This window comes from Pogona vitticeps, chromosome 5 (assembly GCF_051106095.1).
Source record: "Pogona vitticeps strain Pit_001003342236 chromosome 5, PviZW2.1, whole genome shotgun sequence".
NCBI lineage: Eukaryota > Metazoa > Chordata > Lepidosauria > Squamata > Agamidae > Pogona > Pogona vitticeps.
This window is the reverse complement of record NC_135787.1, coordinates 74,066,870-74,081,005: the sequence shown is the minus strand read 5'-3', so window position 1 is coordinate 74,081,005 and position 14,136 is coordinate 74,066,870. Positions and strand designations below refer to the sequence as shown.

Below are 14,136 nucleotides of genomic sequence, written 5' to 3'. Positions count from 1 at the left end.
TTTTAAAGCAGAAATCAAAAGTAAATTTGGAGGTAAGTAGTTTCAAACTATTAACTGACACGAAAGTATTCAAAAGGATTTTTTATTTAGATTTTTAGTTAAGGTTCTAAGATGGCTGAAATCCAGTATGAGTTGCAACTAGAGTAGGCCCATTGAATTAGTAGGAATGTACTGAGTCAACACTCATGTAAGTTCCACTGATTTAATGGGCCTACTCTAGTTACTACTGGATCGCAGCTGAGGGCTATTTCTTATAGAAATGCTGCAATTGTCAATATCATTTGGAATAAATCATGGTGATGCCAGTCAATTGTAAGAGATCTCAATATGAAAATCTGCTATTGCAATCACTATTAAACAGCGTGTACTCCCTAGACCCACCCACCTCCTGTGCATGCATACAACCCACTATTTCTGGGATGTTCTGTTCAATACAGTTGATACATGTGTCTTCAGGATCTTCTACATTTGAAAGTGGGGGCGGGGTACTCCTGTAGCATTGAAACAGTACCAAGTGAGTAAAGATTAACTTTAGGCATGGGTCATGAGGGGTTACCTGAGAACCAAAGCTTGGAAAATAAGTTTAAGGAATTCAATTACATTTCTGATTACATTTTTGGCAAACAGCTTGCCCTTGTCATTATCATTGCTCCACTGGCAAAAGTAATTTGGTATCCTTTGCTAATTTTTGTTGTTGTCTTGTATGTGGACACAAAAATATTGGGAAACACCCTCCATCCCATCCCCATACCCAAACCGGATAATGTGTCTTGAAAATGCTTACAATAAAATATATGCTTTGCTTGCTATTTAGGATTGATACAAGAATGGAATAAAGCTTGAACAATTCCTATCAAAATGCCTTTGAAAATCCCTATCAAAGGCTTTCAAATTCCTATCAAAATGCTTATCAAAATTCAACCCTTCAACTTAAAGACATGCTAACTAGAAACACACATTGTAAAGACTGTTTCCTCCAACATAAAACATTTCTGTTCATTCTGTATTAGGATCTACTGGAAGCCATATTAAAAGTGTTTGATGTCTTGCTCAGACCTCTGGATATTTCAAATCCATTAACTCTATTTGTGGTTTATTGTCCTGTCATGGAATTGCTGGCAATATTTCAGTTTGAATCTGTGTAAAAATATAAAACGAAAACCATCTCCAAACATTTAAAACATCATCACACCCTCTCTAGAAACCAATCAGCTGAACTGAGCACTGTGAGGATAACATTTAGGACCAAAGAGATCATAGTTGAAATATATTGATATTGAATAATTAAAAAACAACTTCCCAATTTAATATAAAACAAAACAAATATCAGCTATATCCAGCAAGATACATGAATATTTTAGAGTGGTTTCTGATAGGTACTGTATGCTGTTTGTGTTGGTTTTTCAAATGGCTTTAGTACATTCCTTGCCTAGGAATTGAACAAAAGAATATATTTTGATGGTGATTAACAGCCAGAAAATTGTTAAATTTAAGACACTCAGTTACAAATTTATCTCCAGCATGATCAAATCTGTGAATCCAAAGCAGACTGAAGATGCCAAATAGGACTAACAAGGTTTGGCCTCTTTAAGAATGCGTTTATTTGGGTTTTTCTAGGCTATACATAGAATATATATTGACCAAAACTAGCTGTTTTTGAACATTAAAAGTGCCTCCACCCTTCCCAAGGCTCTCAAACTCTTCCCATGTCAAAAAGATTTCCTAGGGAGCCTTGGAACCTGGACATGGGAATGGGATAGGAAACTCTTAACTGAAGAAAAAAGGCTGCAAGTGCTGAAGTGATGAGCCCTTATACACGCAGAGCTAAGCAGACAGGATTCTGGACATACTTGCCATATCGGAATGTGAAACTTTTTTTAATTGTTGTGCAAGCTCTGATTAGAATCCTGTGAACCTGCATTTTCCTCACAAAAGTAACTGCTGAGTCACTTTTGTGTATTATGCCCAGTTTCCCACTTAGTAACTTGTAATTTAAATGTGCAAGAGGCCTCGACTGAGTATTTTTGAGGCAGGGTTGACTTAAGCAGCATGAAAGCTCTATCCAGGTTGGTTGTTGTTGCCTTCAAGAATACATTCTATCCAAGTTGTTTGATTTGTGACAGCACTTTCAGTGATTATAAATACAAAATATACATGTGAAAGATACCTTAAGTTTCTGATCATTCTGACTGGAGAGAGAAAAAATGTGGTAGGTCTATCCAGACATTAATAATAAAATAATAATGTGCTGTCAAGTCAATTCTGACTTCTGATGAGGCACAGTATTCAGAACTGGTTTATCATTCCCATTTTCTGGGGGTACCCCAAAACTGTGCAACTTGCTCAAGGCTACAGTGGCTGGCTCTTCTCCTAGGACAAAGAGCAGAGAACCAAACTTCCAATTAATACCTAACTCATTGAGTCATCCAGCCAATGTGTTACCCAAACATTAGTAAAAGGTATATAATGGAGAGATTGTTTTGATATCTATTTTTGTCCTAAATTGATTTTTTTTAGTGCTTGATGATGTGTGAAGAAAATGCAGTATCACCAAGAGACACTGATAGAAGCATTGCATGGCTTCTTTCTGAGAAAACAGGAGTTGCTCCTCATCCCAGTGTGATTGGATTAATGAGTATAGTTTTAGCCAGTGGAATTCCATTTATTCTTCCCCACATAAGTTATGGCACTTACAGAAAAGAAATAAAGGGTCACACTTAGGACAGCATTTGGCATCCCTCTGCCATCTAAAATTTGATTTTTTCCCTAGAACATAGCCCATCTCTGCTGATCTGCACCATGTCTCTTTCCCAGTTCCATACATAACATTCTCAGTAGTTGTAGACCATTATTCCTGATTATTACCCTTCTCCGTTGCTGCTGTCATTCAGTGATCACTTATCAGGCCAATGCTATATTGTCTCCCCCACCTCACCCGCCACCCCAGGGAAGAAAGGAAATTAGGCAGAGATGTACAGGGCCTACATTTGCTTTTGCTTTTTATTATCAACAATTAATTAATGGTACACTCTTGGAAAACTATATGCACATGTAGAAATATTTCTCCTTTTAAATAGAAGCATTCATTTTAACCACATATAAATAAATCTGAAAACCCTGGAACATAATTTATGATGGTTAATGTTCACAAACATATTTGAACACAAAAGTAAACAAAAGACAAAAAACAAAAACACAGTCAACATGCAATTGATAACCACAGCTGATACCATTGCATGAAGTCTGTCTCTCTAAATGTAGAGAAACATAGCCAGTGAGAACCACAGGTTCTCCATAAAGACACACCATAAAGACTACAAGGAGAGAAAACATTATTTATACGTCTAACTAGAGTAGACAAGTTTGTATCAATATTAACACTATACAATTGAGTCACAGAACACAGTTGTAGAAAGACACAGAAAAGATGTTAAAGCATACCTGTTGACATAACTAATATCTAGGTTCTTGTGCCTTTAAAAATAAATGTTTAAAAAATCCTAACAAGGGATGCCTAAAAACAGCGTGGACAATTTCATTCTCATTTTCTGACTGAATTCAACCCATTCACCAGAAAGAGATGATAAATTCCAGTCTGGGGTCATTTTGGACACAGAATAAGTTTACCTGTAAACATCCCCTGCACATCAATTACATAAGGATGGTAAATTTGCAGAAACTGCAATAAAAAATGGGCAGGGACATAGATGAAAAAATGAATCAGTCCTAATAATGACAATAAGAGATCTGGTAACATTTAACGGTTGAGGCCAATTCACATTCTTGTTTTCTTACAGGGCAGTATGGGTGGCCCAAGAGCCAATTCATACATACAACAGGTGATTAATGTGTGCTTCATGCCAGACAGTTGAACATGTAAAACAACTATTATGGTATGTGTGTGTGTGCACATGATAGAAACAGTCTACCTGTTGAATCTTTAGCAGCCCAATCACACACACAAGTCATCTCTGGATATTATTGTCAAAAGGTAATTTACTCTAGCACACAAAGAGCAATCCATAGAACTTGTGATTTCCATGAGGACTGGTGTCTTGTGTGGCCTAAAAAAGATTGTGGAAAGCATTCAAAATGTGCTCTGCTATGTAGAAACCCCAAAATAATTAGTAAGCAGTAACTCCTTCCCTGAAGACCTTCTGAATAAATATGATAGAACTGCACTGCTAAGAGTCAGTAATTTCCCCCCAATGTAGCATAAAACATATCCACCAAATTCTGTAATTTATTAATTGTCCACATTGATTTTATGCTAGTGAAGTTGTTAAATTTGATACTAAAGCACAGCTGTGAAGTACCTTTACCAGTGTCAGAGGTGCATGGAGAGACTCTGTTCTGCTATGTAGCACAACTTGGTCACACAGCAGCCAACACATCAAGACAGGTTCTAACTGGTAATTTTTTATAGCATCTCAAAAGTTACAGCTATAATGGGATACTTGGTGGTGGGGGAAAAAAAACCTCTTTACACATCCTGGGCCTCTTTCTTTATGTGTTGCAAGGCTCAAGTCTGCCACAAAAAACAAGGAAGGGCCTCAACTTAAGCCTTGTAGTTGTTGGAAACACCACGAATAATTGTTTTAAAAAAAACACTTTTTTTAAAAAGAGAGGTACTGTGCCGCCCACCAGTATAAAGCAGATACCTTCGGAGGTGCAATTAGGCAGGGACCCTGTTAAACTGGAAATGTGGGCCGGAGGGGTTTGTCGGTCCCGTCGGAAACAGGAGAGATAGCCAGCCACGCTTGAAGCCCATCAGCTCTTAAGAGATACCCTGGACAAGGAAGCCGGGGAAGGGGAGAAATACACTTTGCAGCAGCGACAAGAACGACAAAAACAACACTGGCAGCTTGTTGACAGTTTTCTCCAGGTGAGAGGGGCTGCCACAGGAGGGGGGGGGGGAGCCGCAATGCAGCATCTCCTGAGGCAAGGTTCTCTGGCAAGTCACCACCGCCATGCGGCAGCTTCTTCTTCGGGTGCTTTTCACTGGTGTGTGAAGGGGCCGCCAAACGCTTCCTCCCTCCTCCTGACAAGGCTTAGATGCAGAGGGAGGCCTGAGGCGCGGCTGGCCAGCGTCCGTGGGTGAAGAGGCGCGCCTCGCCTAGGCCTCAGCGGAGGCCGCGTCGGCGGCAGCAGGCGAGCACGGGAGTCCCTGCAGGGGGCGCCAAGCTGCCTTCAGCCCCTGGCGGCGGCGGCGGCGGCGGCGGCGGCGGCGGCAGGAGGGCGGCCATGGGCCGCGGGCCCCCGTCGGGGGGATAGCTCGGCCCCGCCTGCCTGCCCTCCCCGCCCCAACCGCCCCACCCGCGCGGCCCGTTCAGAACATGCTGCTCTTAACCAAGGTGCCTTTGGTGCCGTTGGGTCTCTGCAGCGAGGAGAGCACGCTGGCGAAGGGCCCGCCTAAGGAATCCGGGATGGAGGTGATGGGCCCCGGCCCGGGAGCCCAGCCTTGGCCTGGCCCCGCTGCCGCCAAGCCTCCGGGGGCCGCCCCTTTGCCGGCTTCCGGCCCTTGCCCGCCGGCTCCGGCCCCGCCTTGGCCGCCGGCAGGGCTGGGGCCGCCTTGGCCGCCGCCTCCGCAGCTGGGCGCCGGGTTGGGGTTGGGCCCGGGCCCGCCGGTGCTGTCCGGGTCGGTGCTCTTGGCTTCTTTGCTCTCATCGTCCCGCGACGAGTCCGATTTCTTGCCGGACGAGCCGTTCTTGGCGGCGGCCGCCGCTGCCGCCGCCGCCCGCTCCTGCTTGCGGAATTTCGCCCGACGGTTCTGGAACCAGACCTGGGCGAAAGGAGAGGGAGGGAGAGCCCGGGTCAGAGAGCGGGAGACACGGGTGGCGTGGTGGGGCGCTTCCCCTCGCCCGGCCGGCCGCGTCTTTTTCAAAAGGATGCTTTTCGTCCTGCTTACTCTGGAAGAGCAAGGGGAGGAAATGATTCTGGATTTGCAACCCGTAAACAGCATTAAAGGCTGCTGTTTACTTTCCTAACACATCTTGTCCTCGCTTCTTAGCTAACCCTAATCCAGAATAATGTATGCTGGAAGCCTGAAAAACACACACACAAACCCTTCTTTACCACCTATTATCTATCGAATTTGAGAGGTGATTTTTCTGTGATAAGTGACTTCTGCTGTTTACTTTAATTAAAAAAAAAAAAAATAACATGAAGCCTTTCCCATTCCTTACTGTCCTGATCAGAGTCTGGCAGAGGTCAAGAGAGGCCTAGACCACTTGCAGTTTTGGAAGCTCCCACTATATATATTTTTTAAAAATGAACAATAGAACAGGGTTACAAAAATAGTGGTATATTTTAAATTTGAGGCCAAACTGTCAAGATAATCTGTCAGAGTGATTGATGTACAGTTGTTGTTTTTCTCTAACTGTATTTGCTTTGTGATAAAATATTGTGGTTTAGGTTTCTGGCTGCAGGCCCAGAGATTGGGAGTTTGATTCCCCACTGTGCGTCCTTGACAGGGGCTGGACTGAGCAATTCACAGGGGCCCTTCCAACGCTGCAGTTCTAAGTTAATGATAATTATAAAGGGTTTTTATATTAGGCCCATTATCTAAAGGATAACTGCATTGGATAAAGCAGTTTGTATGTGCCTAAAAAGAAAAAGGGGAAACCTAAGGAGGGATAGGCTGCAAATTCAGCCAGACACAAGAAACTCTTTGTACTTTCTTCAAGAGTTCACTGCTGCAGTATATTGCCTTGAATCAGTGGGGATTTAGTGAATCTGTTCCTCTATAGGTTCCATTGATTCAGAGGGTCTGCTTTAGTTGTGACTTACTACGCCAAGCAGCAACATTTTAGCCACCAAGTAAGCAGTGTGTTGACAATGCTGCAGTGAAGTCCTTTTACTAAACTGACTGCAGTTAGTAATATGGTACAACTGTAATATGGTACAAACTTGCTCATTCTACCACTAACCACAGACGTAGAGATCTAGCGTAGATCTGCTTGTGAATTCTCGTTGTGTCCTGATTGGCTTCTGCTGGTAGACAAAAAGAAGGCTGCACAACCAGTTTCAGCCAACAGAACAATTTCTGAAGATCCTGTCAGGTGTGTTTTGTGGGTGATTGGCACAAAACCAGAATTTTGGTCATATTTGATTTACAAAATCACTAAGGAATGATGTGCCATCAAGTTGTTTTCTGACCTACAGTGGCCTTTTCTAGAGCTTTCTAGGTACTGAGTACTCAGAAATGGTTCATGTGTCCCTTCTGGAGTATTCAGGGGACTGGGTAGCTTGCTCAAGGCTGCACAAGCTGTCTCTCCCCCCCCCCAGAGGCACAATGTGGAATTTAACTCCCCACTCCAGCTTTGCACCCAGGTGCTTCAGCTCAGGGAGCTATCCAGCCAGCTACCCAATGACTTAATAACGCCAATATTGTCTAAGCTAACCAAGGTTGCAATTCTCTCCTCTTTGAAGTGCTTCCTGTCCTGCAAGTCTTCACCTTGTCCTTATATTTCCTCACTCCTTGTATTTCCTCACTGTATTTTGCCAGGCCTGAATGCTTCTCTGGCCTGTTGTACAAATGAGCTGCTTCCCTAACCATCAGCATGTTAGGGCTGTTGCAGCTTTGTTTACTGAGAAATAAATCATGTCACGTTCAATGAGGTTTACTCCACAGGGTATGTGCCTAAGATTAGCGATGTGGAGGCCCAGAGGACAAAACCATAAAACTGTTCTTTAGCACTTGTAGTAGCAGAAAAATCACTTCCTCTCTCTCCCAATATTTTCAATGTTCTTTTCAATGCTCACCAGGGCTTTTGCTCTCTATAGAGGATGGCAACCTTAATGACCCACACTGTTATTTCTTGACACATTTTAAACCAATCTTTTGTGATCACAAACAGGACACTGGAGAGTGTTAAATGGATGGAATGTTTATGGTGTGAAGAATCTAATTCTCTTCAGTGGCTACTGATGAGGTAGTTATTTCAGAACGGGCAAAAACAGAAAGGGAGAATGATGTATCTGAACTAACTGCAAATCAATCAGTGTGTTTGTTTTTGATTTAAGACCTTTCCTGATTTTAGACTCCAGTCTTACATTTCATCCATGACTATTGGATGAAATAAGCAGGAAATATCTATCTATCTGTATATAGTAGTAGTTTAGTCGTTTAGTTGTGTCCGACTCTTCATGACCCCATAGACCAGAGCACGCCAGGCTTTTCTGTCTTCCACTGCCTCCCGGAGTTGTGTCAAATTCATGCTGGTTGCCTCGCAGACACTGTCCAGCCATCTCATCCTCGGTCGTCCCCTTCTCCTCTTGCCTCTGTATATACTTGTATATATATATCCCCCTTATTTAATCCAATGGTCATATCTACCCTTCTGTGGAAACTATAATAAACCTCCTGCTTCCCAGCCTATAAAATGAGAGAGATATATAATTGTCCACACTTATAATTGGAGAAGGGACCCAAATATTTAGTTCAGCTTCAAGCAGTGTCAAGCTCGTGATGTTTCATTTGACAAGAAAAAGAACGGATTAAGAGTCTGCCTAAAACAGGCAGCCCCTGCAAGTGATCCAGATCACAGAGATAACCTTTCCTATCCTCAGGAGACAATGGAAAAATTGTCATCTTGTGCCCAAATATAGCTAATCAATTAGAGCTCCCATCTCTTGCAGATCTAATCCACAGCAGAGATTTTGAAACCTTAGGTGTCAAGCAGTATGCTTATTTTATTCCAGCATCTAAGATGCCTCCTGTGGCTAATGGAGAAATAACTAGACACAAAATACATGATCTGGATTTTTGAAAGCAACACTGCAGCAAAGATAAATTCCTTTCACATAACCAAACCTTTTTTTTAAAAGGAAAACTACAGATATATTTGCAAAAATAAAAAGGTAACACGTTCCTCTTTCTTCTCCTAGTCAATACCTGAATTGGTGGCACATCCTGACAGATAGGTCATTTCTGTATTGTGAGACCTGTCACAACGGATTGTGGAACTGGTTGGCACAGAGGAAAGGGGGGGGCTGCTGCTGCAGCTCCTGAGTTTTAAGTAATCCAGGAGCACATTTTTAGCACCCCAAAGTCCGTTTTTTAAAAAAGAAACTCCTGAAGGATCCTTTACCTACCTGAACTCTGGCTTCCGTGAGGTCGATCTTTAAGGCCAGCTCCTCCCTGGTGTAAATATCGGGATAGTGGGTCTCTGCAAATACCCTCTCCAGTTCCTTGAGTTGGGCGCTGGTGAAGGTGGTCCGGATACGCCTTTGCTTTCTTTTCTCGTTCAACCCTCCGTGGTCGGTGAAGAGCTTGTAGGGGACTGAGGGAGGAAATGAGACAGGCGGATGGGTGGAAGAGGGGTCAAAATGACAGACCAATTCATAAGGCGCTGCGATTTCCCAGGCAAGTCGTTTCAAAAAGTATTTCTGCTTGAGGGACCCCTATTTTATTCGCTTTCCTTATAATGGCGTGTACACTTCACTTACCTAGGAGTAAGTCCCAGAGAGTCCAATGGATCTTAACTTCTGCCTAGGATGGAGCTGCCAGAGAATTAACAGGAGAAAATCGCACTATACAGTATTCGCGTTATATTGTTTCTAGTTTAGGATGCCCCATTGTCCTTCCCCCGTTGAATGGAAAGATAAAATTCGTTGATATTACATTTATAGAAAAGGGGCTAAGACTTCTACGCTTTGATTTTCCAAATCTGCATTTATTTTAGATACGGAAACGGTTTCAAGGGCTTGTGATTCATCTCTCTGTCTGCCTTGCTCCCGGTTATGGCTCCTCAAAAAAAAAATTATAAAAAAAGAGAGAGAGAATTTTATAAGCAATGAATGAAGGAATGAAATACCGAAAGAAAAGAAAATACTCCGGAATGAGTGAATGAGTATTCATTGCTTCACATTCCAGCCGCTCAGCCGAATTCGCTCGAGTTCAAGCAAAAGTCGTCCTCTCCCGTCGCCACCGCAAAATAAAATAAAATTTAGCATTTAAAAAGGAAATCCACAGGAAAATTCCATCAGAAACTACCAAGCATGCCATTGTGCACCCATGGGATCGAAACGGCAGAATGGCTCCATAGAACTGAATGGAGCGAGCCCGAGAAGAGGCAACCCTTCACGTTTACTCGGAGATCGATCCCAGTGAATTCACTTGGCCTTACTCCCGAGTAAGCGCGGTACGGGTGGCATCTCACGACACCTCCAGAGGGCTGCCGCTGAAATGGTGCCTTCCGTTCGCCCAGGCTGAAGATTGTTCTGAGAGAGAGAAAAAGGAAGAGATACGGGGAGAGATGCTTAAAGTAAATAAAAGCATCCAAGTAAGACTACTAGGCGGATGCGTCGGTCCTTATCTCTTGGTGGCTTGATTGTTGTTGCCTATGGATGAGGTTTCATTTAAAAAGAGAGAGAGAGAGAGAGAGAGACGACGATGATGATGGTAGTAGTGGTGATGAAGCAGAAGACAGTGTCAGTAATGAGCTTTCTTCCCGGCTTATTTAATTATTTCTCTAGCTTTTCCGTCTCTCTCGCAAAGTAAATAAATTATGCCGATCATTTTGGCAGCTTAAGATAATTTTGTTGGCGGTTTCGGGTGTGACTTCGGATAGTGTAACGGTGTAAGTGAATTACACCCCCCTTCTCTCTTTCCCCCCACCCCTCCTCTCCTCTCTCCTTCCCTGCAATCGCTCCTAACGTGATAAATTCTTTCATTTGTGTAAGCAAATTTCGTTTGGTAAATACTAAACACATTGCCATTTTCCAAATGCAATCAAAGCGAGATTTTTCGGCTGGGCTGGGCTTTTCTTTCCCCCCCATCTCGCTCGCCTGCCTGTCTTCCTTCCTTCCCCCCCCACCCCCGGTCCTCCTCTCGAGTCGTCCTGGCTAGCCGGGCGGGCGAGTGGGCAAGCGGGCGGGCTGGCGGGCGATCTCCTTCTTACCTGCCGCGTAGGGACTGCTCTGATGGTCTCTAAGAGTGCCCAGGCTGCAGGATCCGGGCGTGAGGGACGGGCACCCAGAGGTGGCCCCGAAAGTGGTCCTGATGGGGTTATACTGGAAGCCGCTGGCTTGGCTGCAGGAGCTGAAGTCCGCGTAAGCCGAGGCCAGGCTGGACGTGTCCATCCCAGCCATACACGACTCGTAGGCGGAGGAATTGAGGTAAGAGTATTCCATTTTATACATTGAAAAGGCTCGGGGGGTGGCCCAGCCAACGGTTTTTGGGGCCGGTGGGGTGGGGTGGGGGGCTGGTGGCCAGCAGAGGCGCCGCGGATCGGGCTCGCCAAAGGGGGGGCTCCGGTCGGTCGGTCGGTCGGTCGGTCGGTTGGTCGGTCGGGGTGGGGGGGCAGGTGGGTGGGCAGCGCCAAGGCGAGGGGAGCGCGATGCTCACAGCTCGGCTCTCGCTTCCAGAGTGGCCTCCCTGCTACCAGCCGAGCCGAGTTTTATGAAAAAAGGGCTCCTATGAGCTGCCTTGCCTCAGGTCTCTAGAGCATATAGTCCTCATAATAAACTTGGCTCTTTCCACTTGGACAATAGCAAAGCGGTGGGTCTGAACGCTGGCGCTTTTACATGACAATAACTCATCAGTCTATTGGGCTGGCAAGCTGGGGTGGGGGTGGGGGGAGTCAGGAAAGAGGAGGGGGAGGGCGAAGAGAGAGAGAGAGAGAGAGAGGTGGGGGGGGAGAGGGAGAGAGAGAGAGAGAAGGAGAGACCGAGCTGTCCAAGTTCCCTCTGGCTGATTCCTGCATCTCTAATTAGAATTTAATACACCCCATTTACGTCCCCGAGCCTCCTCTCCCCCGTCCCCTTCCAAGAAGCCTCCCTGCCCTTTAATTCAATCACCCTCCTCTGGAAAAGAATGAAAGTTGGGTGACGATTTTCCCTGATCCGATTTGCCCGAGCTTTTAAGCCTCCTCTCTAACTGATCATATATATACCTTGGAAGAATGAACGAGAGGCTGGCGGGTGGCTGTGGTGATGGCCACGTGTGGGTGTGTACGTGTGTATGTGCGCGCGTGTAGAGGGTCTCTTCCTCCCCAACACCACCGCCATGACCGGGAGGGGGAAGCACAAACAAACACACACACACACACACAAACACACACACACAACACACACACACACACACACCACTTCTCCGTCCTTCCCCGAGCTTTTGATTAAGGAGAGAACCCTCTATGTCCTCGTGGAACCTGCTTTGTAAGCCCGTTACACGCTCAATTGAGCGACAAAGAGACCCCCCGACGAGCGTGAAATGTTATAAAGGGCCAAGACGCTGGCAGAACTCGGGCACCCTCTAAAACTGGCCCGGGGAGGGAGAGGGCGACACGGTGGGTAGGTGGCGGCGGTGGCAGGGAGAGGGCTTGGCGGCCGAGACAAGGATCTATCCAGAAGACACCTGGCCCGGCTGGGGAGGGAGAAAGACTATGGAAAGGAGCGGGGGGGGGGGGCGGCGGCGGCGGAATTGCCACTCAGTCCTAGCCCACACTCCCCAGCGTGGTAGCGATCCCTTTAAAACAAGAATAGTATCGCGCCCCCTCAATGCCCTTCCCCCCCCCCCGAATCTGATGGGTCTTTCTTGAGAATAATCTCCGCTCTTTCCCCCAAAACGAAAAAAGCCCTCCACGACCAATACCTGGATTCTGGATGGAACCCTCGGACCCAGCCTGCGTTTAAGGCGCCGGTCCGTACACGTGTCACTAGCGGGTGTTCCTGGCCCAGATTAATTTTGATCGCGTTTCTATTTTTCCCGTTCCTCTCGTTGAACTACGAGGCGCCTCGAAAAAAAAATGAGCACGTAATCCAGGACTCCTTCGCACCGCACAGCTCCTCCGCCAGAACTAAACATTTCAAGGTCTAGTATTTTTGCCCTGTTCTGTCCAAATCTGTGGAATTTTGAAGTGGTTAATTTAATGTTGTTACTATTGAGCCTTCGCTGGATCGTGACTTCTCATTTTGCATGTGCTTCTTTTCTCAAAAGAAGAAAGTCAGCGGGAACAAGAAAACGACCATATAATCATTTATTTATTAATCATACAAGTCAGGCCAGTTTCATCCCTAACCCGGTTACGGGGTTCACTCAGTGACGTCGAAATATTTTCCATTTCACTGGCATACTCTCTAAGTCCCCTTTCAGCACCCTTCGATACAGCGCCCGTGTACCTGATAATAACAACAGTAACCATTCTATATTCTGTGTTGTCATTATTACTTCGTTCCTTGGAACCAGCTCGTTTTATTCGTCGCCTTTTCTGCAATCATCGCTGTGCCCCGGTGGGGTGAAGATCAGGCTGCTTCTTTTCTCCATTTCCCCCCCCCGGAGATATAATACTCACGCTTCCTTTCATTGCAACTTTCTCCTTCCCGTGGGCTGGTGGAAAAAAATGACCAGGCCAAGTAGGTCAAAAGGAGCCGAGCGACGCCGGCCTTTCTCTGCAAAGGGATATTTCATAAGCTGTAAATATGCGGGTAATTAGCTTTATTCCATTCATTACCTCCTTCTCCGTCCTCGGTTAACAAGTCCGTAATTAAAATAACCAGATCGGTGTGTTATTTCCGCGATGGGCCCCGCGTCCAATCCGTCATCTCGGCCAGGCTTAAAACGGCTTGAGCGCGGCCATGGCAAGGGACGGGCAGAGGGGAACCGGCCGGCCCATTGCGGCCTTTGATTCTCCCCACCGGCCTTTTGGGTAATGCATACAAAAGGCTGGCAAATGGTAATTAATTGCCTTCACCTGGGGAAACGAAGCGGGAGGGGAAAGGCTGTGTGCACGTGTGTCGACGAGACGCGGATTCACACGTGTCCCCGGACCCAGCCGAGGAAGACTACAGTCAAGGATTCCTGAAAGGGTAACAAAACGAGTTAGGACAGGCAGGATTCGCGCGAAGGCCTTCTGCAGGCTTCGAACTCGTCACGCGGGAGCGATGGGAAGGGGCCGGGCCGGGCCGGGGGCTGCCGAACACCCGTTTCCCGCCTCCGAAAGCCCAATGAACGGCGGGACCCGCCAGGCTCTTCCGAGGCCAGATGGGCCTTTTTTTGCCCCTTGGCAGCCATCCTGGGAAGACCGAAGCCGACTTCTATCGGCCGCGACCCCCCCCCCGCAAGCGGTGTCCCCGGGCCTCTTCGGGGAACGCGGCCCGCCCTTCCCGTCTTCCCGACGGGGCCCGTCCTTCCCC

At 46.2% G+C, this 14,136-nt stretch overlaps 1 protein-coding gene and 1 long non-coding RNA gene across 2 annotated transcripts; one reads left to right on the top strand and one right to left on the bottom strand.

Annotated features, from left to right (window-relative positions):
- Nucleotides 1–2,973: 2,973 nt before the first annotated feature.
- Nucleotides 2,974–11,479, bottom strand: PHOX2B (paired like homeobox 2B). The gene is made up of 3 exons (XM_073001191.2): nt 10,905–11,479; nt 9,097–9,284; nt 2,974–5,782 (listed from the first exon to the last, which is right to left on the bottom strand). The coding sequence occupies exons 1-3, from the start codon at nt 11,143–11,145 to the stop codon at nt 5,330–5,332; spliced, it is 882 nt and encodes a 293-aa protein (XP_072857292.1). The 5' UTR covers nt 11,146–11,479; the 3' UTR covers nt 2,974–5,329.
- Nucleotides 4,766–10,540, top strand: LOC140707502 (uncharacterized). The gene is made up of 2 exons (XR_012087608.2): nt 4,766–4,885; nt 9,687–10,540. It is a non-coding gene; the product is annotated as an uncharacterized LOC140707502 (long non-coding RNA).
- Nucleotides 11,480–14,136: the final 2,657 nt, after the last annotated feature.

What these genes read in the sequence shown, in the direction of transcription:
- PHOX2B (XM_073001191.2), bottom strand. Translation starts at nt 11,145, where the DNA reads ATGTATAAAATGGAATACTCTTACCTCAATTCCTCCGCCTACGAGTCG. An exon ending in GAGCAGTCCCTACGCGGCAG is followed by an intron (nt 9,285 to 10,904) that starts GTAAGAAGGAGA and finishes TTCCTCCCTCAG; the next exon opens with TCCCCTACAAGCTCTTCACC. An exon ending in TCACGGAAGCCAGAGTTCAG is followed by an intron (nt 5,783 to 9,096) that starts GTAGGTAAAGGA and finishes CCTTTCGCCCAG; the next exon opens with GTCTGGTTCCAGAACCGTCG.